Source organism: Mobula birostris, chromosome 8 (assembly GCF_030028105.1).
Source record: "Mobula birostris isolate sMobBir1 chromosome 8, sMobBir1.hap1, whole genome shotgun sequence".
NCBI lineage: Eukaryota > Metazoa > Chordata > Chondrichthyes > Myliobatiformes > Myliobatidae > Mobula > Mobula birostris.
Window position 1 is genome coordinate 78,763,050 of NC_092377.1, and position 22,409 is coordinate 78,785,458.

General features: G+C 37.9%; 2 protein-coding genes across 3 annotated transcripts in view; one reads left to right on the forward strand and one right to left on the reverse strand.

Moving 5' to 3' along the window:
* The window catches only part of pak5 (p21 protein (Cdc42/Rac)-activated kinase 5), a 244,669-nt gene extending 235,055 nt beyond the window's left edge, over positions 1–9,614 (forward strand). For both annotated transcript variants that reach the window (XM_072267089.1, XM_072267090.1), the window contains exons 7-10: positions 4,515–4,641; positions 5,013–5,138; positions 5,374–5,508; positions 8,487–9,614. In XM_072267089.1, the coding sequence (XP_072123190.1) occupies positions 4,515–4,641; positions 5,013–5,138; positions 5,374–5,508; positions 8,487–8,642 (544 nt within the window). In that variant the 3' untranslated portion in view covers positions 8,643–9,614. The remainder of the gene's footprint in view (positions 1–4,514; positions 4,642–5,012; positions 5,139–5,373; positions 5,509–8,486) is intronic.
* Positions 9,615–15,430: 5,816 nt separating this feature from the next.
* On the reverse strand, positions 15,431–19,612 carry lamp5 (lysosomal associated membrane protein family member 5). Its single transcript, XM_072267091.1, has 6 exons — positions 19,310–19,612; positions 18,339–18,511; positions 17,965–18,096; positions 17,510–17,615; positions 16,425–16,613; positions 15,431–16,153 (listed from the first exon to the last, which is right to left on the reverse strand). Exons 1-6 carry the CDS (start codon positions 19,368–19,370, stop codon positions 15,975–15,977), a joined length of 840 nt encoding a protein of 279 aa, XP_072123192.1. The 5' UTR covers positions 19,371–19,612; the 3' UTR covers positions 15,431–15,974.
* Between the last annotated feature and the right edge of the window lie 2,797 nt (positions 19,613–22,409).

Below are 22,409 nucleotides of genomic sequence, written 5' to 3' on the forward strand. Positions count from 1 at the left end.
AGCTTCACAAAAATTCCAATTAATTAGCTTTTTTATATTTTAACTTCCATGTTCTTGAGTGTAATGATGGAACAATTGAGTAATATATAGGATTTTCTGTAAAATTTCACTAGTAATAAACTGGTGAAGTAGATTGACTGTGAGATTGAAGGTAGAAAGAGCATTTTAACAACTTTGAGTTTACTGATTGAAGATATCACAACTTCATTTGCACAGTTGTAAAGATCAAATTGGACAATTTTTAAAATAGTTTTGAAAGATTTTTACTCTGTGCTTAGTACTGATTGTCTCCATTATATCTGTCAATATATTTGTTTTTTTTCCAAATATCTTTGGGTCTTCCAAGATTGGAGTCTCCTCAGGAAGTTACCACTAATTAGTGTTAACTGGAAGGAAGCTATTCTTCTGGAGCAGTCAGATTATTCTGTTAAGTTTCTTTTATGCCAACAAGGTGCTATGTGTTATCTGGAAAACATTACAGAGCTCAGAACCTTCGTTCATTGCAGAGGTTTGGGTTTGGGTACTGCTTAACAGTTTAGTCCATGAATTCTGAGAGATAATTTATCATTTTCAAGGCTAATTTATTGTAAAATGGGACTTGATTTTATCAACTAGTAAATAATGGATTTAGTTATCTCATCTTAGTTAAAGGATTTTGCTGCTACAACTTGCTGATAATCATTGCTTTGAGAGGCATCAAAACTCAGCAAGCATTTACTTCTGTTTTTTTGGTTCATATGGTGGAAGGGAACAATTTAAATGTATAGAAGTGTTTGTTGAGTTAACAAAATATGAATGCAGAGTAAATTCTTTTTGTAGTATGTACTTTCAGCAGTAATATATAATTTTGGAATGTCTTTCACATAGTATTTGTCCAACAACAAAGGTAAGTCATTACTTGGAGTTATTTTTTTGGCAAGGCTCCAATAAATCTTTCTTCTGGACATTAAAAGTAAAGTATGATAGTAGTTTAAGAAAGCAAACCAGAAAAATCAATAATGTACACTTGCCAATGTTTTATACTTCCCTTTTATACTTTAAGATTATAATAATTATATATGCTTTTTTTTGTCTTTGTAATCTTTTCTTTATTTCACCCGTTCATCTCACATTTCACCTATACTGGGTTTTTCAAACAGATGGTCTCTTAGACCATATGGCTTACACACAGAACCATTTCCCAGTAGGTTAACAAATCTTTCTTGCATTACATGCCAAGCACAATGGTTGTGATTGTCATAATGATTTATGCTATAATTATAAATCCTAATGATCAGCATTTCTTTGCAGTGGATGTACAATGTAAATGATGTAGATCCTTCTGATCTTGCCCTGAACATATTTTTTAATCCTAACTTATTTCAGTTTATTCTGTACTATATTTTATTATGTGCAATGTTTGTATAAATGTTTCGAAATTTTAAACCTGACATTAAAACGTAGTAGAGCCACCTGCTGAAATGTTTGAGCGTTACTAGCAGTGAAAAGAAATCTGAACCAACGTCAGAAATTCTGAGCAGGCCATTTGATAAGGAATAGAAAAAATAATGGAAGGAGTGATGGCCGTAAGTTTTGACCCATGTCGAATTTCCAATTTCATACATCAACCTTGGTAAAAATGAGTGGTTAGAGAAGTTACTGAATGTAAGAATAAGTGCAGTTAGTAAAGGATAGTGGTAGTTGATCCCCTGTTCAAGCAAGAATTGAAATGCACTGAGACTATGTGGGTGTGAAATGAGGGTATAGGGGGATTGGATGTCCCTGTGGTGATGAGCCAGCTGTCACCAGAAAATTAGAAATTGTCCAATTGTTGAGTACAAAAGGGAATGGAGTCAAAATAGAGATAATATGTCTTTAAGGCCAGTGCAGACTGACTTCATTGGTCCAGCAGTAGCACATAGGCAAGAGATAGTAGCAGACTGATAGGGTTGGGTGACTGAGGCTATTGTCTGTTGAGGGAAGAATTCTTCAGGAAATTGAGTCAAGGACTGCTTTCCAACATGTGTATTTCTCTTTTCCAGGTTTTTCCTAATTATCTGGTTTAATTTTGTTAAATCTTTGTTAAGCTGTTGGATATGACTGGATATTAATGATTTTACACTGGCTGATTGATGGAAAATTTATAATAGGTTGACAATTACATCAGATTTTAAACAAGTAAAATGGTGCTGAACAATGAGAATGTTTCTTTAGAAAGTCTCACCACTTGCTCAACCAACTCACAACCCACTTTTTCCCCCATCACACTTGGTCACTTGTGTTGAGCACATTTCCCCAAATAAAAGGCATACAAGTAGCCTTTGCAGAGGAAATGCCAGTGAAATGTGTTTTAAACTCTGCAAATGATCTTGAAATCTTATTTATCTCTCTTAATCACTTGGATAGTGATTTATAAAGTTTATTTATGTTGGGTGAGCTGCAGGTAGAATCTGTTCTTTCACGTGGTGCAGAATTTAAGACTCTTAAAACCCATTTTGTTGTGATTTATACACTTGTTGGGGTGATGGTTATAACTACTGGGTGATAAATTTAAGCACTGGGTGTGGATATAAGCACTGAGCAATGGGTGTGAGCTCTGGATGATGGATGTGAGCTCTGGATGGTGGGTGTGAGCTCTGGATGGTGGGTGTGAACTCTGGATGATGAGTGTGAGCTCTGGATGATGGGTGTGAGCTCTGGATGATGGGTGTGAGCTCTGGATGGTGGGTGTGAGCTCTGGATGGTGGGTGTGAGCTCTGGATGATAGACGTGATCTCTGGATGATGGATATAAGCACTGAGTAATGGGTGATGGGTGTAAGGTCTGGGTGATGGGTGTGAGGTCTGGTTGATGGATATAAGCACTGAGTAATGGGTGATGGGTGTGAGGTCTGGGTGATGGATATAAGCACTGAGTGATGGGTGTGAGGTCTGTGTGATGGATATAAGCACTGAGTGATGGGTGTGAGGTCTGTGTGATGGATATAAGCACTGAGTAGTGGGTGATGGGTGTGAGGTCTGGGTGATGGATAGATGTGAGTACTGGGTGATGGGTGTAAAGTCTGGGTGAAGGGTGTAAGGTCTGGGTGATGGATAGATGTGAGTATGGTGCTGGGTTGATGGATATGAGGTCTGGCCAATGGGTGAGAGGTCTGGCCGGTGGGTGTAGGTGATGAGTGTGAGGTCTGGATGATGGATAAATGTGAGTACTAGGTGATGGGTGTGAGCACTGAGTGATAGTTGTAAGCTCTGGGTGACAGATAGATGCGAGTACTGGGTGATGGATATAAGCACTAAATGATGAGTGACGGATGTAAGGTCTGGGTGATGGGTGTGACGTCTGGCTGATAGATGTGAGTACTGGATGATGGATGTGAGTACTGGATGATGGATGTGAGCACTGGGTGATGGATGTGAGCACTGGGTGATGGATATGAGTACTGAGTGATGGATGTGAGTACTGAGTGATGGATGTGAGTACTGGGTGATGGATATGAGGTCTGGGTGATGGGTATTATCACTGAATGATAGCTGATGGATGTAAGTCCTGGTGATGGATAGATGTGAGTACTGGGTGATTAGTGTGAGATTTGGTTGATGGATAGATGTGAGTACTAGGTGATGGGTGTGAGGTCTGGGTGATGGGTGTGAGTAAAGGGCGATGGATGTGAGGTCTGGGCGATGGGTCTGAGGTCTGGGTGATGGGTATTATCACTGAGGGATAGCTGATGGATGTAAGTCCTGGTGATGGATAGATGTGAGTACTGGGTGATGGATAAATGTGAGTGCTGGGTGATTGGTGTGAGATTTGGTTGATGGATAAATGTGAGTACGAGGTGATGGATGTGAGGTCTGGGTGATGGGTGTAAAGTCTGGGTGATGGATAGATGTGAGATCTGGGCGATGGATGTGAGGTCTGGGCGATGCGTGTGAGCACTGGCCGATGGATGTGACATCTGGGCAATGGATCTAAATACTGGGTGATGGAACATTCCTTCATTTGTTAAACATTTGAATGTCAGGACCTTCTGGCTATGTTATGTAAGCCAAACTCCTGAGCCTCAAACAATATCTGCTAACTCCTGGTACTGAAGTACCCTACCCATGGTTATAATTTCTGAGTGAGACTGCTGATCACTGTGAAATTGTAAGGTGTTTTCAGGTGGCTTGGTACTTTCCTAGCTTTCCCATCACTGAGCCCTTATCAAAATGGAACCTCAACCTATTCTAGGTTCTAAAGATCAAAAACAGTATAATTAACCTTATTCAGTTTGTGGCCCGGGGTTTTTTTTCCAGTTGAAGCTGGAGAGGTTTTGAAATAATGTATCAAAATGTTCAGATTGACAGTGGCAGAAGAGAAGAGAAACAGCAAAGGGTTGGGATAGAGGTAAGAGTTTTTTTGTTTTGGAACAGAATCCAATAATATGTCTATGACATTGATAATGATAACTTCAGCAAATGAGCTGGAGTAAAAAGCTATTATTGACATTGGAGAAAATAGTTGTAATCATGTTTGTTTCTTTTATCCAATTGCAGAATGAATGAAGAACAAATAGCAACTGTTTGCTTGTCTGTTTTGAAAGCTCTAGCATACCTTCATTCTCAGGGAGTTATCCATCGGGATATAAAGAGTGACTCTATACTTCTCACCAGTGATGGAAGGGTAAGCAATATTTTTACTTCTCATAATGCTGATCTATAATTTTATATCTTAAATGGACACTGACAAAATTAACAAATGAGAAAATGTGCAGATTCTGGAAATCTGACCAATGTACACAAAATGCTGGAGGAACACAGCAGGCTTGACAGCATCTATGGAAAAGAGTAAACAGTTGATGTTACAAGCCGAGACCCTTCATCAGGACTGATAAAATTTATATTATTTTGTATCTTTCGTAAGCTGCAAAAAATATTGTTTTTCTCTCAATAGTTGTAGTTCAGCCTGTCTGAAATTTTCAGGAAATGGAAATGAAAAAGCTTCTTTTTCTTAAATATAGTAAAGTGATCAACTATTTACTTCTATCTTTTTAGATTAAATTGTCAGATTTTGGCTTTTGTGCTCAAGTGTCAAAAGAAGTTCCTAGGAGGAAGTCACTAGTTGGGACACCATACTGGATGGCACCAGAGGTCATTTCTAGATTACCATATGGAACTGAGGTAAGGATGAGATTGCACAACAGATTTCCAACCAAAGTGCATGCGGCTTCTCTCTATGTTATAAACTTGTAGTCGAATATCATTCAGTTCTTTGAAACTATTTGCATGAGGAATCAAACACGGTGAATTATTATATCCTAAATTCCATCCTAACTACTGTAGCAATACGTCATCATTGGTGTATTAGATTATGATTACATATTTTGATGGATGAAATTAAATTGTCATCTTTTAGGTAGACATATGGTCTCTTGGTGTCATGGTAATAGAAATGGTGGATGGGGAGCCACCATACTTTAATGAACCACCACTTCAGGCCATGAGGAGAATACGAGACAATCTTCCTCCAAGGCTAAAGGATGTGCACAAGGTAGAATTTTTATATTTTTTTCTTTCAAAAGATTTTATAGAATTTACCTTCTTGATGAATAGAAATCACTTTAAGTCACAGCAATGTCTGAACAGTAAGGATGAGTGCAAAACACACTTATGGCCTAGATTTTAAGTCTCTGGTATTTCAACTTTCAAATGTCATTCACATTTGACTGACACATTGACTTAAGTGAAGATCCCATCTATTGGAATACTACAAATAGAGAAATGATTCAAAAGGAACCAACCGTGCTTTCTGAAAACTTACTTGGAGGTCTTTTGGGAGAATTGCAGTTTGAGGTAACAACTTCTCTCTTCCATTTGAAGAAAATTGTTTGGAAATTATGAAGGATTGCTACTGGAAAGGTCTTTGTTTTAGCATAGAGCAAAATGAAATGAAAAGGCTATTGAAGGCACTGTTCTGCCACTTGGTCCCTGACTTTTGTACTGCAGTGGATTGTGGAAGTATTTTTCCCTCTTCTACCTCTACCTGGCTTTTACCTGATTCTTCCTTATCAAATGATAACTCTTCCTTATGCCCTGCCTTTGCAGTATCTTTTCTGTATGTCCAAATAGTAAAATATGCAGAATACTATAATGATATGATAGACTGAAAGTATACCTGGACATCCTACAGTCCAAACGCTTAAGCTTCAATAATAGTTCATGTAGTCAGTCCTATGATACTAATTACACTTTAGCCATTCAATCCAGAAATAGTTAATGTACTACCTTTATTTCAGGACGACAAGCATCAAAGTGCCAAAACCCTGTTACCTCAGTACAGAGTTCCAGTTAGATTCCACATAAAATATGGTGTTTTGTTCATTAAAAGAGTTGCTTTGCTAATCCACCAAATGATATTCAGGACAGACTTTGCTTATATTCCCACTGATATAATGTACGAAGTGATGGTCTGTTAAGGTGGCGATTTAGGAAGAAAGAGTGAACCTATTTCATTTAATAGGAAGTTCATTGGAAGAGAGCTCAGTTTTAATATTACAACATGGCCATTCACCAGTGATTTTAGAAAACATGTCTCCACACAAAGGACAGTAGTATATGAAATGTTCTGCTCCAAAAAGAGAATAGTGAGGCTCAGTTGAATAATCTCAAAACGGATTGTTTTTAGGTAAGGATATTAAGGGTTGTGGACCTAAGTTAGATGGGCTGATGCCCAAATTAGTCATGATCTAATTTAAAGATGACATATTCCTTTAATATTTTAAGCAAGAAAACTTTTTTATTTCCATCTTTTACAGTTTTTAAATAACAAAAAAGGAAAAGGGCCTGAAGCAAAAGTTTGGGCACCATGCATTGGCAGTACTTAGTAACACCCCCTTTGGCAGGTATCACAGCTTGTAACCGCTTTTTGTAGCTAGCTAAGAGTCTTTCAATTCTTGTTTGGAGGGTTTTCACCCATTCTTCCTTGCAAAAGGCTTCTAGTTCTGTGAGATTCTTGGGCCATCTTGCATGTGAGGTCTATCCGTAGATTCTCGATGATGTTTAGGTCAGGGGACTGTGAGGGCCATGGCAAAAGCTTCAGCTTGCACCTCTTGAGGTAGTCCATTGTGGATTTTGAGGTGTGTTTAGGTTCATTATCCTGTTGTAGAAGCCATCCTCTTTTCATTTTCGACGTTTTACAGACAGTGTGATGTTTGCTTCCAGAATTTTCTGCTACTTAATTGAATTCATTCTTCTCTCTACCGGTTAACGTTCCCCGTGCCGCTGGCTGCAACACAAGCCCAAAGCATGATCAATCCACCCCCGTGCTTAACAGTTGGAGAGGGGTTCTTTTCATGAAATTCTGCACCCTTTTTTCTCCAAACATGCCTTTGCTCATTGCAGCCAAAAAGTTCTCTTTTAACTTCATCAGTCCACAGGACTTGTTTCCAAAATGCATCAGGCTTGTTTAGATGTTCCTTTGAATCTTTTGAATAGAACCTTTTGGTTGCAATGAGCAAAGGTATGTTTGGAGAAAAGAGGGTGCAGAATTTCATGAAAAGAACCCCTCTCCAACTGTTAAGCACAGGGGTGGATCGATCATTCTTTGAGCTTTTGTTGCAGCCAGTGGCATGAAACATTTCACTGGTTGAGGGAAGAATGAATTCAATTAAATACCAGAAAATTCTGGAAGAAAACATCACACTGTCTGTAAAAAAAAACCGAAGATGAAAAGAGGGTGGCTTCTACAACAGGATAATGAACCAAAACACACGTCAAAATCCACAATGGACTACCTCAAGAGGTGCAAGCTGAAAGTTTTGCCATGGCCCTCACAGTCCCCTGGCCGAAACATCATCGAGAATCTGTGGATAGATTCTCAAAAGAGTAGTGCATGCAAGATGGCCCAAGAATCTCACAGAACTAGAAGCTTTTTGCAAGGAAGAATGGACGAAAATCCCCCAAACAAGAATTGAAAGATTCTTAGCTGGCTACAAAAAGCGTTTACAAGCTGTGATACTTGCCAAAGGGGGTGTACTGCCATACAGGGTGCCCAAACATTTGCTTTGGGCCCTTTCCTTTTTCTGTTATTTTGAAACTGTAAAAGATGGAAATAAAAATTTTCTTGCTTAAAATATTAAAGAAATGTGTCATTTTTAACTTCATGCCTTTTGGAAATCGGGTCAGCTTTTACTCGCTTAGCTATTCACAGTAACAGAAATTTTGACCGGGGTGCCCAAACTTTTGCGTGCCTGTGTGTGTGTGTAATATATATATGTATATTTGTGTGTGTGATTAGATGGAAACTTTTTATGGACTGGATAAATATGTGGCATGAACTACTACACTTAACTAATGAAGTAATATACTTAGGTTAAGGAAGTTAAACCCTTAAGACCATAAGACATGAGAGTAGAATTGGCCCATTCTGTAAAATTTATTTTAAAAGTTAATTGTGTATATGTTAAATATTTCTGAATTTCACATTTTGGGATCTTTTGTTTAATGTTTGTTTCTCCTGATATGCTTTAGGCTTCATCAGTGCTGCGAGGATTCTTGGACTTGATGTTAGTGAGGGATCCTTTACAAAGAGCATCTGCACAGGAATTATTAAAACATCCATTCCTCAAGTTTGCTGGACCCCCATCCTGCATTGTACCTCTTATGAGACAATATAGATATCGTTGAATGAAGTGGATTTAAGAATGTCTTAGCACAGTATTTGAATAAAAATTAAGCACTTGATAGCCATCAGGAAATGTGAATGAAGAATATTAAAAGATGTGACGCCAAAACAGATTATGCTCTCTCTTGAAGTCTGTGGCTGGGCAAAAATACACAAAGCAAAATAAAAGGAATTTACAAAATCTGTTGTATACCAGCTCCCTGAGCTACTATTTTCCTATTTCAGAGTTACAGTGCTGGAGTATAAGGGTAATTGTGAGAAATCACCTTTATGATATGGCTGAACTGACTTTGAGTACTATCTTTTTGAACATATTTTCCTTGGAGGGTCAGTTTGCCTTTCACCATGTGCCAGGATTGATGTTCACATCAGGATGTAATGCTCTGACTGTGTAACAGATTATAGCACATTCAGGACTCTTTGAGAGAATTTTGCTCAGTAAAATGTGTGGAATTTGTATTTCTCTAAAATTGTGACTCTTTCTTTGGTAAGCACTTTTCTTCCACACTGGCTGTGCAATGTGTTCTAATTGGATTTGTATCTTACTGACATTTCTTTTCTGATAAACTAACAGTATTTTGTGGTGAAGTAACTGTTGTAATAGCAAACAGTATTGAGAGGAATTTTTTTCAGGGATATTAACTTGATGTGGGTGGGTGGGTTAGAAAGGGAAAATGCTTTGAGTTGCAGAGATTAACAAACTTGTTCAATACAGGTTAACCAAAACAGATTGTTTCTGACTTGAGGCACTCTAATGAATCTGTTCAATTTGATAAATTAAGTTTTGTTTAATCACATGTTACTTAATGATTTTTTAAAAATATTTTTGCGGCTTTCTACTTGTCAGTGAATGGTTATAGCATTAATCTAAATGTGATGTTTGTTGAGCGTGATTGCATGTTTTAACAGTCATGCAAAGTTTGATGGAAAATTAGTAAGCCCTAGTGCAGTGTGGTGTGAAACTTGTGTGTTACAGAGGAAATAAATAATGCTGGTTATTTATTAAAAATAAATGTCTTTATTTTTAAGTTCAATGGTTGCGAAACACGACTTTCAAAATTTAATGTATAAAATGATGTCACGTATAACTCATCGAACATGTGATCAAGTGCTAAATATTGGTTCAGATTTTGCAATTAAAAGAATATCAGTATGGAAGCTGAAAATAACTATCATTTTGGTGCACTTAAAAGTTTAACAAAGGAATTCTGGAACAGTTATCAATGATTTAGCAATCCTCCACAGATTGTGCTGGTTTGTGCAGCTCTTCATATGGTCAGGGGAAATCAGTGAATGGACAAAATTCTAGGTACATTGGATTAGCTTTACTGTAAATAACTTAAAAATGGTGGTTTGGTGTAAAGTTGTAGGCATAAGTAAAATGTAAGAACATACTAAATCTTTATTATTTCTTAACTATCATTGAAACCAAGTTTAATTCCCTTTGACTAAATTGTCAATATAAAATAGACCTGATCTCATTGTCTTATACCAGTGATGAACATGGATCTGCGTACCTATTCTCCAGTTCCTTTCTTTAATTGCATCCCTGTAGTTTAATAGTTTAAATTATTTAGGTACTTTTACTTACCACTTTAGTTTAAAATATGAAATAATTTAATTGTTATCTTTAATCATAATTAACCTTCATGTCAGCAACACTTAAAGACTATTAAATCACTCTCTAAAGTTCAATAGCCGGCAAAGCTGGGGTGCAAAGCTGTTTTTCTCACTGTCAAAAGCTTTCAGAACTGTTTTGGGGTTCTCACTGTACCACTGGAGACTCTGCAGCTATCCAGACCATGGTACTGGTAAGAGAATAGTTCTGGGCTAGCAAATTAGGCCTTTGAATCAGGACCAAGCAAGTATAGGCATAGGAATTCATGGACAGTGATTCCAGACGGGGAGCACCAGATCAATAAAATCTCACCCCAGTGGGTATTAAAATTTATGTTTTGCCAGGGTTTGTTTACAATATTTCGACTTCCTCCTTATGAAAAAGATCATTTTTATTTTTCAGTTAGTAAAATGTTTAAAATATCACTGAAAACGTGCCTTTTTCTCCATTTGGTTTGATGTCTGTATTATTTCCATGTGATTAATTATTCATCCAGTTGATAATATCACAGATGGTGAATGCCAAGGAGTTTCTTAAAGTGACGCCTGACAACCATTATCAAAATAGAAAGAAGGCAGGCAGTGTTCCAGCGACCACAAGTACTTTTTTTTCAGGTCACAGGTGAGTACTGCTGTTTTGCTACTAACTATGAAGGACAGAACATTGTTTTGTAGGCAGTATTATCTTCACTTTCATGGAAAACTGTTATACAGTTGGGAAAGTAAACAGTAAAGTTGGCGTATTGTCATGATCTGAGTAATTATTCTGAGAGTTTTTGAATAATTTTAAATGCACCATTTATACAATATGAATATTATCTGTGTGATTCAATTTTGTGTGTTTTACTTATTTTAATATTTATCTTCTCTTGAATACCATGTTCATAGAAACATTTCTTAACTCAGTCCAGTAGGTTCAAAACAATGGCTGTAAACTGGGGTTTGAAAACATTTTGCATTTCTGAAGCGTGGCAGTGTTGAAATGTTGGAGAATATAACGACTGTTTGTGTTGCTGTTAATTACAAGAAAATAGTGATCCTTATTTCTAGTGAAAAAACAATTACATTTTGCCCTCCATGTATATTCTGATTACTTACAGGAAAATGTTTCTCAGGATGTATTTTAATATGTTAGTACATTTTCAAACAGATAAGTGCCTATTTCTTATGAAATTCATTACATTGTTCTAGGCCCTATGGAATACGTTCCACATTCCATCTAACTAGCAACTCCTCTCTTCCATTTTATTATGTCCTGTCACCCAAATTTCTCTTCAGCAAGCTGAGAAAAAACTGTCAGGCAAATATTGCTCCTTGTTCTGGTAAACGCTTCTAATTCCATAACTAGTACTTTAAATAATTTTTTCAGGTTGGCTTTGCAATTTATTACTGGTACCTCAATTTCCTTTGGTAATTTAATCTTGTTGTTCTGTCCAGCTGGATAATACATCTTTTGAGATGATATATATTTCAAAAGAGTAAAATAGATTAAAAAACATTTATTAAACCAATATTTTTCTAATTGTCAGATTTAACAGAACAAATGGGATAATAAGAGTGAGGAAATAATTAAGATCAGTAAGTAAAATATAGAAACTAAATTGGAACTAAAGGCTAACAGGTTCCCTGGAAATGATGGGCTACACTTTGGGATGCTAGAGGAGGTAATTGATGCATTTGGTTGTGGTCTAACGGATTCCTTAGATTTTAAATTCAAGGGAATTGAACAATGAATTTCAAAGCCTCAGGTTAGTAATAAAAATATATACTATTTTCTTCAACTGCAAAACATATGGTGACAGTATTCTACTCCAGGAAGGATCTATCATTGATTGCCAAGAAGATTTTGCAATACCATAATTGTAAATTTGATAAAGACAATTCTCTTCTGAATCATCCTGTGATCCATTACACATACACATACATACACATATATACACACACACACACACACACACACACACACACACACACACACAGTTAATGATTACACCATACATTATTGACTTTTTACTCAGAGTGAAATGAGTAATAAAAATAATTATTCAAAAATAATGTATTAGTCATTAGTATTGTGACAAATGTGCTCACCCACACTGATGTTCTTTTGTTAATACAGTACGATCTTTCTCCTTGTGTAACAAATCACAATTTATAATATAAATATGTGCTTTCAGATTTAAAATAACTTTCACTGATCTTATATGTACATATACGGTATCTGTTAAGACGAATAATTGTAGTCTAAATGACAGGTTCTCACATAAAGGCAACACAACCAGCAAGACAATGATTGAAATAAAAACAAAAGTTAAAGTACATTTGACACTTTAAAGTATGGAGGAAAAAAAAACAGGTTAATATAATTCTTTCCACGACCCCAGAGTGCTTCAAATCTCTTTCCATATCATGCTGCAATGTAGGAAGAGCAGCAAACGGGTCTACCCTACATTTCGAAAGCAATATGATATTGACAAGAAGATCTATTTTATGAACTTAATTGAAGGACAAAGTTTGACCAGTATAATAAGGAGTGGCTCCCTTATCCTCTTTAAAGTATTGTTATGTCCATCTGAGAGAGAAATAATAATATAGTTTCATTGTTCAACGCCCCCTCAAAACTAAACTAAAATATCAGTCTGGATTTTTCAACTACCAAGAGTGAATTCACAACCTGCAGCCATGTTTTTTAAAAGAGGTTAAAATCTCAAAATTGTATTCCTCAATTGTGTTCATTACAAGTTGGGTATAAAAGTGCAAATCTATCTATATGAATAAATCTGTGGCATAGATTCCTCCTGATATAGCAATAAAGCAATATAGAACTCAAAGTCTTTCAATCTTCTTAGCCATCAAGTTTGTAACTGTCTAGCTCGTTACTTTAATCCATAAGACCATAATACATAAGAGCAGAATTGGCCATTTAGCCCATTGAGTAACTTCCACCATTCCATTGTGGCTGATTTATTAAATCTCTTAAACCCATTCTCCTGCCTTCTCCCCGTAATGCTTGACACCCTTACTAATCAAGAACCTATCAATCTCTGCATTAAATTTACCCAATGACTTGGCCTCCACAGTCACCTGGTAATGAACTCTATAGGTTCTCAATTCTCTGGCAAAAGAGGTTCTTTCTCATCTCTGTCCTAAAGGGACTTACTTCTGTTCTGAGAATGATACCTCCACTCATAGACTCACCCACTATAGGAAGCATCCACTTCATGCCCGCTCTATCTCGGCCTTTTGTTAATTATGTAACAAAATTATAAAGAAGCTGATACATTTGAATTTTTGTTTCCTGATGCTCCCAAAGGTCAGAAGATTTTTTTGTATGTTTTATTCACAAATGTTTCATTCTAATTGTATTGAAAAGTGTTTTAACTTTCTTTTACAAGTGTGGATTAATTAATGCAATACTATAGGAAATAACAGGTATATAGCTAGGAGGTAATAATCAGCACTAACAAACAAAAATAATGCAAGCAGAAGCATTGTAAAGGAAGAACTGCACAAACTGTTCAACTGTGGTAAACTGGCCCAACTGCAGTGAGAGAATGCCAGAAAACAATCAGAAAATTAAACAAGAATTTCACTGTCAAATGCCATCTTATTTGAAAATTTAATCTCATCATAAAAATCAAAGGGCAGAATCACAATACTGAGTGCATGCATTGCTATATTGGATTTAACTCAAAGTTTTGGGGTCATTTCCCACCAAAATTATGCACTTGCCCTGTTGTTAAATGGATTATACCATGAGTGTTGCTAGAGAAATATTATCTTAAATAAATGTATTTGGAATAATATTTTAATATTTATTATTACTCAGCCCCTCAAGCCCCCCACTTGATGATAACAAATATATCCCTTTTGCAGGGTAGACTTACTGAATTTCAAATATTCCCCCATACTATTGATAGAATCAAAAACGTTCTTCAGAATCAAATACCTTTTTTTAAAAAAAAATTTAAGCAGGGATATACTTGTTCAGAGGTGGTTCAAAGAAGGTTCACTGGGCTGATGTCTGGGATGAAAGAATTGATTTGTGAGGAAATGATGAGTAATGCAAGATCATTCTCACTAAACTGGGTAAGAATGGGAGGAAATTTTATTGAAATGTATGATTCTGAGAATCCACCTTCCCACATGGAGGAATCCAAGACTAGAAGACATTGTTTCAGAATGAAGGATTAAGGATAGTTTCTATCTATTTTTATGAGACTTCCGAATAGATATTTTGTTCATTGAAAATGAACTACTGATCTCTGAATCTACCTTGTCATGGGCCTTGCATCTTATTTGTCTACCTGCACTGCACTTATTCTGTAATTGTAACTTTCTATTCTGTATTCTGTTACTGCTTTTCCTTTTGTGCTAACCTGATATACTTATGTTTGGAATGAATGATCTGTTTGGATGGTAAATCAAGCTTTTCATTGTATGTCAGTATGTGTCAATGATAAACCACTTAGCAATTGTTCACTTAAAAGAGTGATGGGGGGGGGGTATTTCACACAAGGATTGTGAATCTTAGAAATCTCCGCTCTAGAAAGTTTGAGCCCTAGACCTTTAATATACTCAAGGCTGAAATAGATGCATTTTGGTCTGCAGATAGTTAGGGCATCTAATAGGAAAGTCACTGAGAACAATTTCTGATCTTAATTGAAAGTTGGAACAAGCTTCACGGATTGCTGCTCTCTAACTCCTAGTTTTAGTGAAACGTAAGAAAAAGTTGGTAGAACACAAACATCCGCAATTTTGATACTGAGATGGAGGAAAATACTGAATCAGGCAGGGTAGTCGAACTGTTTCTCACAGTTGTTGCAGTTAGTTAAACAGAATCCAAATTAAGGAGAGTTTTAACATTTTGTAGATTCAAGGCTCACACTGGGGATCTGTTCTGCATAATTCCCATAGATACATGAACACAAAATAAAATCTTATGTCCCTTCAACTAACGTACACTTAAGGGAAACCTGGCCGCGCAAGTCATTCTGTAGCGCAATGATGTCCTAGTCATTTGGTCCTCAACAATATTTCACGTATGCTTGGAATAAATGTAGATATTCATCAAAGCTTTAAAGCTCGAGCAAACTGCTTCCCAAATTGGAAAAAGCAAAATTACTCTGTGAATCCAAGAAGCCGTGTTTATCAAAGTTAAATAAACCGGTTTTAGTTTATTTCAAGAGCAGACTTGCGTTCAAGATCATAAAACTGAACAACTAGTTTTTTTCTCTCTTATAGTTTTGTCTGAAAGAATAATGAGAAGAAATGCAAGTACCAAAATATTACATTATGATTCGATGTAGGAATGCTTGGGCCATCTACGTTGTTTTAGCAAATAGCGTGTGAATGAATGAGTCTGTTTCTAAACAATTGGAGCAATGAGAGTTCCTTACACTAATTAATACTACTTACACTCAAATTAGTTTACTAATCTTGCGTTACTTTTAATGATTTAGTTGATATTTTGCATTTGTTTGTACTGTGATGTGATTGCTGGGGATTCTGGTTTTGAAGCAGATATTGTGCTCATCACTATTTAAAGAAGCGCGCCTGAGTATATACAGTAAGATGCCGCGCGTTTATTTGCATGTTCGCGTTCCCCGGAAGTTTGAAAAAGTATTCTCTGAAATAATTCTTTGTTGCTTAACATTACTATGCAGCAGCTGCCGTGCTGTTCGCTGGGAGGTTCGGTCCAACTCGATCGGACCTCTTTACATGTGCTTGTACTCGGATCTGTCTCTGGGTATTTGAATTTGGCTGGTAGCCGTAAGTTTATGGTGAATATGATAAACCGACAGAATCACCACGATGACGAGGCCCAGTGTCAGCCCCAGTATAAGGGGGAGAGTCTCCTCTAACTGTTCCTGTTGGTCCACTACACAGGCAGAGGCTGTAAGTAAAATGAGAGATAAATATTAAACGCAGAATCTGAAAACCTGAAGGGATCTGTCTTTTAAATAGCAGCAGCTATGTTTATACTTCCAATGTTTAATATACTTTCAATGTGCTTTAAAATGCTAGACATGACTGAGCGCATTCCCTTTGCTGTATGGTTATACACGTTACTTTCTCCAAAACGGGATACTGGCAGGAAAGAATATTTGAAAGAAAAGGGAGTTTTAAAAGGACTACAAGAGGCTAGTGGATTAAACAGTCTTTACCTTCGCTGAATATGAAGTCCCGCTTGAGGCCGAAAGGCTGGATATGAATTTGAGATAGGAGAACGGCAACGACTTTCTGGTGATCACTGGAGATGAGGGAAATTGTTTCCTGGGCCTCGCACTTGTACGATTTACCAAGCGGAGTCACGAACAGAGAAAGGTGGCGTGAAGTGGCTGTGTGCTTCCCAACTGCAGGGGGAAAAAGGGGACAAATTCTTGCTGAAACTGTATTAGAAGAATATCATTGATCACAGCGGCCGAGAGAATGCGATGTCCAGATATTAAATAGCCTAATGTTGGCTAAATGATACAATATTTACAAAATTTGTAGCTACAAACCCAGTCTTGATGAAAGGTCTCGACGCGAAAAGTAGACTTTTTTTAACCACAGATTGTGTCTAGCCTGCTGAGTTCCTCCAGCATTGTGTGTGTTCTACTACAAATTCAAGCCGTTTACAAACTAAATGCACTTGTATGTCTGTGTAATATTTCATCCATGCTCGGTAGTCACTAGCTTGCGTAAAGGGGTGATATTATCCTTGTGTGTAGTAATGCAATAATGTGGTAATGCATGACATTCTTTGTCGTTTTTAATCAGTCCAACGTTTTATTTCTAGGTGGATGTAACACCAGTTTGTGTAATTGATAATTTGTACCACAAATGTTATCAATGCCCCAGTTTTGAGCGATTCTAAAAAGGTACATCTTTTAGTACTCGATATATTATGCTGTGTTATTTTTCTTCTACTGTTATTCCGATTTTTTTTTTGTACCATTGTGGCTATTTTTACATACCTACTCAGAAATGGTAGTGAATTTCATTGGCTAGATAACAGTGCAGCATTCGACAGGAGACTTTAGACAGCTATTACAAGAACTAACCCCCAAAACAAATATTGCACCAGACTTCCTGTTAGTGGTGAACGAAAACTGTCACCGGTTGGTAGGAATTAATCCTGACACTAAACATGATAAAGCATAAACTTCAATAGTCCCACAGCTCTAACAAAAGTGTGCTCATACTCAGTCTCCCTGTCATTTAATTGTAAGCAGTGTGCGAATAACAATCTAATGAAATAACTTACGGTTGGCTGCATCTTTAAAGTGGCTGGATTCAGATAAATCATAAACGAACTGAATCTTATTGACTTTCCAGAAGTGTTCTTGCCTTGTAGATATATTGCGGGTCTCCTATAAGAAGTTTATGGACAACTATCATTATTACATATACGGCTTTCTTTAAAATAAAATCACAGTGGAGGATTTTAAATGAAAGGAATGGCAAACTGAAAGGAATGACAAAGTCGCTTGGCGACTTTGACGCAGGATTATGAATCTTGGCGTGTTTTCTAATATTTACTATTGACCAGCTTGTTTAGGTTTGTGGCATGTACAAATATTAACGAACTGCGTCCGTTGATTACCGTATGAGTTACAAGGTCCTGGAATCCTCGGCTACTCAGAGAATGGATTTTCTTTCTATAAACCGTATTATTATTTGTATGAACTTTGGCTGTAATTCACAGGCATTTTTTTTTACCTGCACAAAGTAGAGTTTAAAACTGTATGTGCCGTCGGCCCAGGAAATCTGCAGTTCAGATTCGTTGCTCCCACATCTTCCTCTAACTTCTGCACTTCGTGGAATTGAAATGTCTGCTTGTTCTGTAATGAGCTAAGACCAAATGAAAGGTCAAACGTTTACATTATAAAGCATTGTGTGTTAAACAAGTCTTTGAGGGGTGAAATGTCATGATGAACTAGGCCAATTGAATCAATTAAGTGTTTTAAAAAAGCGGTTATCTTAAAATCATAGCTTCAATGCACATTGTTTTTCAATGTAAGTGATTAATTCGTTTCCTCATGCTTATATCAACTAGGAAATGATCAAAGATCTGGGTAGGTATGTTGCCTTACATCTACATAGTTACTGGCCCGTGCATCGTAGGCGACAATAAATTTTGCTGCAAACTCCGCCATCAGACACGTTGTTCCATTTTCCCGAACCACAAAAATATCTTTATAGGGATCAGTGGAAAGACCCGAAAGATTCTCGGTCTCCTGTTCCGCACCGACCCCCTGAAGGATATCTGCGAAAGTGACAAAATGTCTCTCATTTCTCCAAAGGCTTGATAAAACATTTTGATATTTAGACACAATTTCCTCCATAATTATGCAAAAATCAGAAATGAGTCTGTTAAAAAAAGGGGAACAACCCGGAGTGTCAGTGATTGCATTAGTACAATGACAGTCAACCTATCTTGTATGTATTAATAATTTGTGTTATTCTGCAAAATAGTTTGTTGAAGGGATGGCAGTATTTTGCCTTTTGCAAAAGGGAGATCGAAGCAAATACAGTCTAAACCCTGCAAGAGCGTGGATAGGCGAATTGCATTTTAATATCACAAGCAGTAACAGTCCAGTTTCGTGCACTCTGTTGGTGTATAGATACTTAACAGCTATTGATATTGGGTTCTGACATAAACAAGTTTCTGCCCCAAATTTTTCAGACATTCATCTCATATACAAATATTTTCTCGTAGGTTGTCCTTTATCTAGTGTCCGAGAAGTTCTCTGGATTTGTCTCTTTGAAGACTATCAAATGATCACTATAAACCGAACAAAATACAAATAAGCCAAGTAAACGTTATTAGGGGCAAACGTTTAATATTAATCCGGAAAATACGTTTCAGTACCCAAGAGGTTAATGTGCATAAAATGCTCATCTGGAAGATTTTGATACGGCAAAAATCCCATTTCAATGGCAAAAGCTTTAAATAGTGCTTTGAATATTCTGACGAAGGGTTCATTCACATGCATTAGAATTGTTTGAAAATGTTCTTGACATCTCTAGGTTTTATGCAGCATGCCTGTGTGTGTGTACTTACTGAGAAGGAAGGCCAGTACATGGAGTGCTGGGGTGAAGTGATGCTTCCTGCTTGTTTCCATGCTGTGCTGGAGCTCCGGTGGTCCGCAGTGCTGACTGAGCTTTATCCTGGAGCGAACGACTTCGCTAATACTGTACCTGGTCAGAAATGAAACGGCTCAGATTCGCACTGAACCTGCGATCAGGCGTTCCGTCGAGTGGTGTCCCAGTGCCGGAAATGTGGTTTGTGGCGGACGAGTGTCGAATGATTTTGAAATACGCAGAGCAGTGCTGAGGAATTCCAGAGTGGATTCTTTGGTGCAGTGTGACTATCAGAGAGCAGCGCCCCAGCTCCGTGGCAAAGGGTTTCGTGGGATCGCGTACTGTATCGCTCCGGGCTCTGCGGCGGAGCTTGAAGTGTTTTTTATATCTAAGCGACGCTCCAAGACTTTGCAATAGAACTGGGGGTCTGGGTTTCGTGGGTGTGTTGCGCTCCAAGTCTCTCCTGTGAACTGTGGTTTAGGTCGCTGCCGCCAGAATTGTGCGCAGAGCAATGCTCGAGGCGCTCCAGTGGCGAGGGCTCTGCGGCGGAGTTGCGATCAGAGCTTTTCAGTGGCGCTCTGAACAGGGTTCCGTCGCGGAGCTGCGGTTCGGGTTTCCTAATGGTGCTCTGAACACGGACGGCTCAGTGGTGAAGGCGTGTTCTTTGAGCATTACCCCTTGGAGCGAGCTAAACTGCGCCAACGCATAGCCAAGGGTCGCGGCTGTCTGAGTCGTCAACAAACCCACACACTCGTACAGTTTTAATATATGGAAAAGTATGAGTTTCAGCTACACACAATTTGGAAAGGATTATTTCTAATTGGCACAGATTTAGCCTACGCGAATTGCACCGTTCCCGATTTTGGGTTTTCGCTAAATTTTCCAAACGCGCATGAATAATGGTAAAAATATCCTAAATACAGTATTGCCATGGAATGAATTATAAACAGCTCCAGAATAGTGTAATATGTCTTGGACTTAAGCGTGTTCTGTTTCATCTCTCAGCAGCCGCTAACATTTCACTGCATGATCTTGTATAATTTCCCATTTCTAACACACTGGCAGCAAGAGCGTATCAATCGGCAGCCCTCCCATTAAGCAAACTCCACCAATTCACGCTGCAGTACTAATTGGACAGTTTTCTTCTATCCATCAAATAATTTATAAAATACATCTCTTCCAAAATAGATTTAGTAAAATAACTGTCAATTTTTTTATGCAAGATTACTTTGAGAGCTTGAGCAATATTGTCACCTGAAAATATTTAAATATATCATTAAGATGCATTTATACAATTTAAGACCATACAAAGGAAAAGGCCCTTCGGTCTATGTTATCTGTGCCGAACATGATGCCAATTTAAATTAAATTTCCTGTGCCTGCACATGATCCATATCTCTCTCTTCCTTGCATGCTTATGGCTATAACTGTCTCTTAAATGCTTTTATATCTGTTTCTACCATTATCCATGCAGCCCTTTCTAGGCACCTAACACTCAGTTTAAAAAAAGGCTTACCGCGCATGTCTCCTTTAAACTTTCCCCCTCTCACCTTAAATGCAAGTCGTTTAGTATTTGACATTTCTACTCGAGAAAAAAATCCTGACTGTCTAGAAATATAGAAAAGCTACAGCGCAATACAGGCCCTTCGGCCCACAATGCTGTGCCGAACACGTACTTTAGAAATTACCTAGGGTTACCCATGGCCCGCTATTTTTCTAAGCTCCATGTACCTATCCAGGAGTCTCTTAAAAGACCCTATCGTATCTGCCTCCACCACTGTCGCCGGCAGCCCATTCCACGCACTCACCACTCACTGCATAAAAAAAATTACCCCTGACATCTCCTTTGTACCGACTTCCAAGCACCTTAAACTGTGCTCTTGTGTTAGCCACTTCAACCCTGGGAAAACGCCTCTGACTATCCACACGATCAATGCCTCTCATCATATTATACACCTCTATCAGGTCACCTCTCAACCTCTGCCTCTCCAAGGAGAAAAGGCCAAGTTCACTCAACCTATTTTCATAAGGCATGCTCCCCAATGCAGGCAACATCCCTGTAAATCTCCTCTGCACCCTTTCTATAGTTTCCACATCCTTCTTGTAGTGAGGTGACCAGAGCTGAGCACAGTATTCCAAGTGGGGTCTGACTAGGGTCCTATTTAGCTGTAAAATTATCTCTCTGCTCTTAAACTCAATACCATGGTTGATGAAGGCCAATGCACTGTATGCTTTCTTAACAGGGTCAACCTGCGCAGTGGCTTTAAGCGTCCTATGGACTCGGACCCCAAGATCCCTCTGATCTCCCACACTGCCAAGAGTCTTACCTTTAATTCTATATTCTGCCATCATATTTGACCTACCAAAATGAACCACCTCACACTTATCTGGGTTGAACTCCATCTGCCACTCCTCAGCCCAGTTATCGATGTCCCTCTGTAACCTGTGACAACCCTCAATACTATCCACAGCACCCCCAACCTTTATGTCATCAGCAAATTTACTAACCCATCCTTCCACTTTCTCATCCAGGTCATTTATAAAAATCATAAAGAGAAGGGGTCCCAGAACAGATCCCTGAGGCACACCACTGGTCACTGACCTCCATGCAGAATATGACCTGTCTACAACCATTCTTTTCCTTCTGTGGGCAAGCCAATTCTGGATCCACAAAGCAAGGTCCCCTTGGATCCCGTGCTTCCTTGCTTTCTCAATCAAACTTGCATGGGGCATCTTATCAAATGCCTTGCTGAAATCCATTACACTACATCTACTGCTCTACCTTCATCAATGTGTTTAGTCACATCCTAAAAATATACAATCAGGCTTGTAAGGCACGACCAGCCTTTGACAAAACCATGCTGACTATTAATAATAATCATATTATGCCTCTCCAAATATTCATAAATCCAGCCTCTCAGGATCTTCTCCATCAATTTACCAACCACTGAAGTAAGACTCACTGGTCTGTAATTTCCTGGGCTATCTCTACTCCCTTTCTTGAATAAGGGAACAACATCTGCAACCCTACAATCCTCCGGAACCTCTCCCGTCTCCATTGATACTTTATACTTTATTTT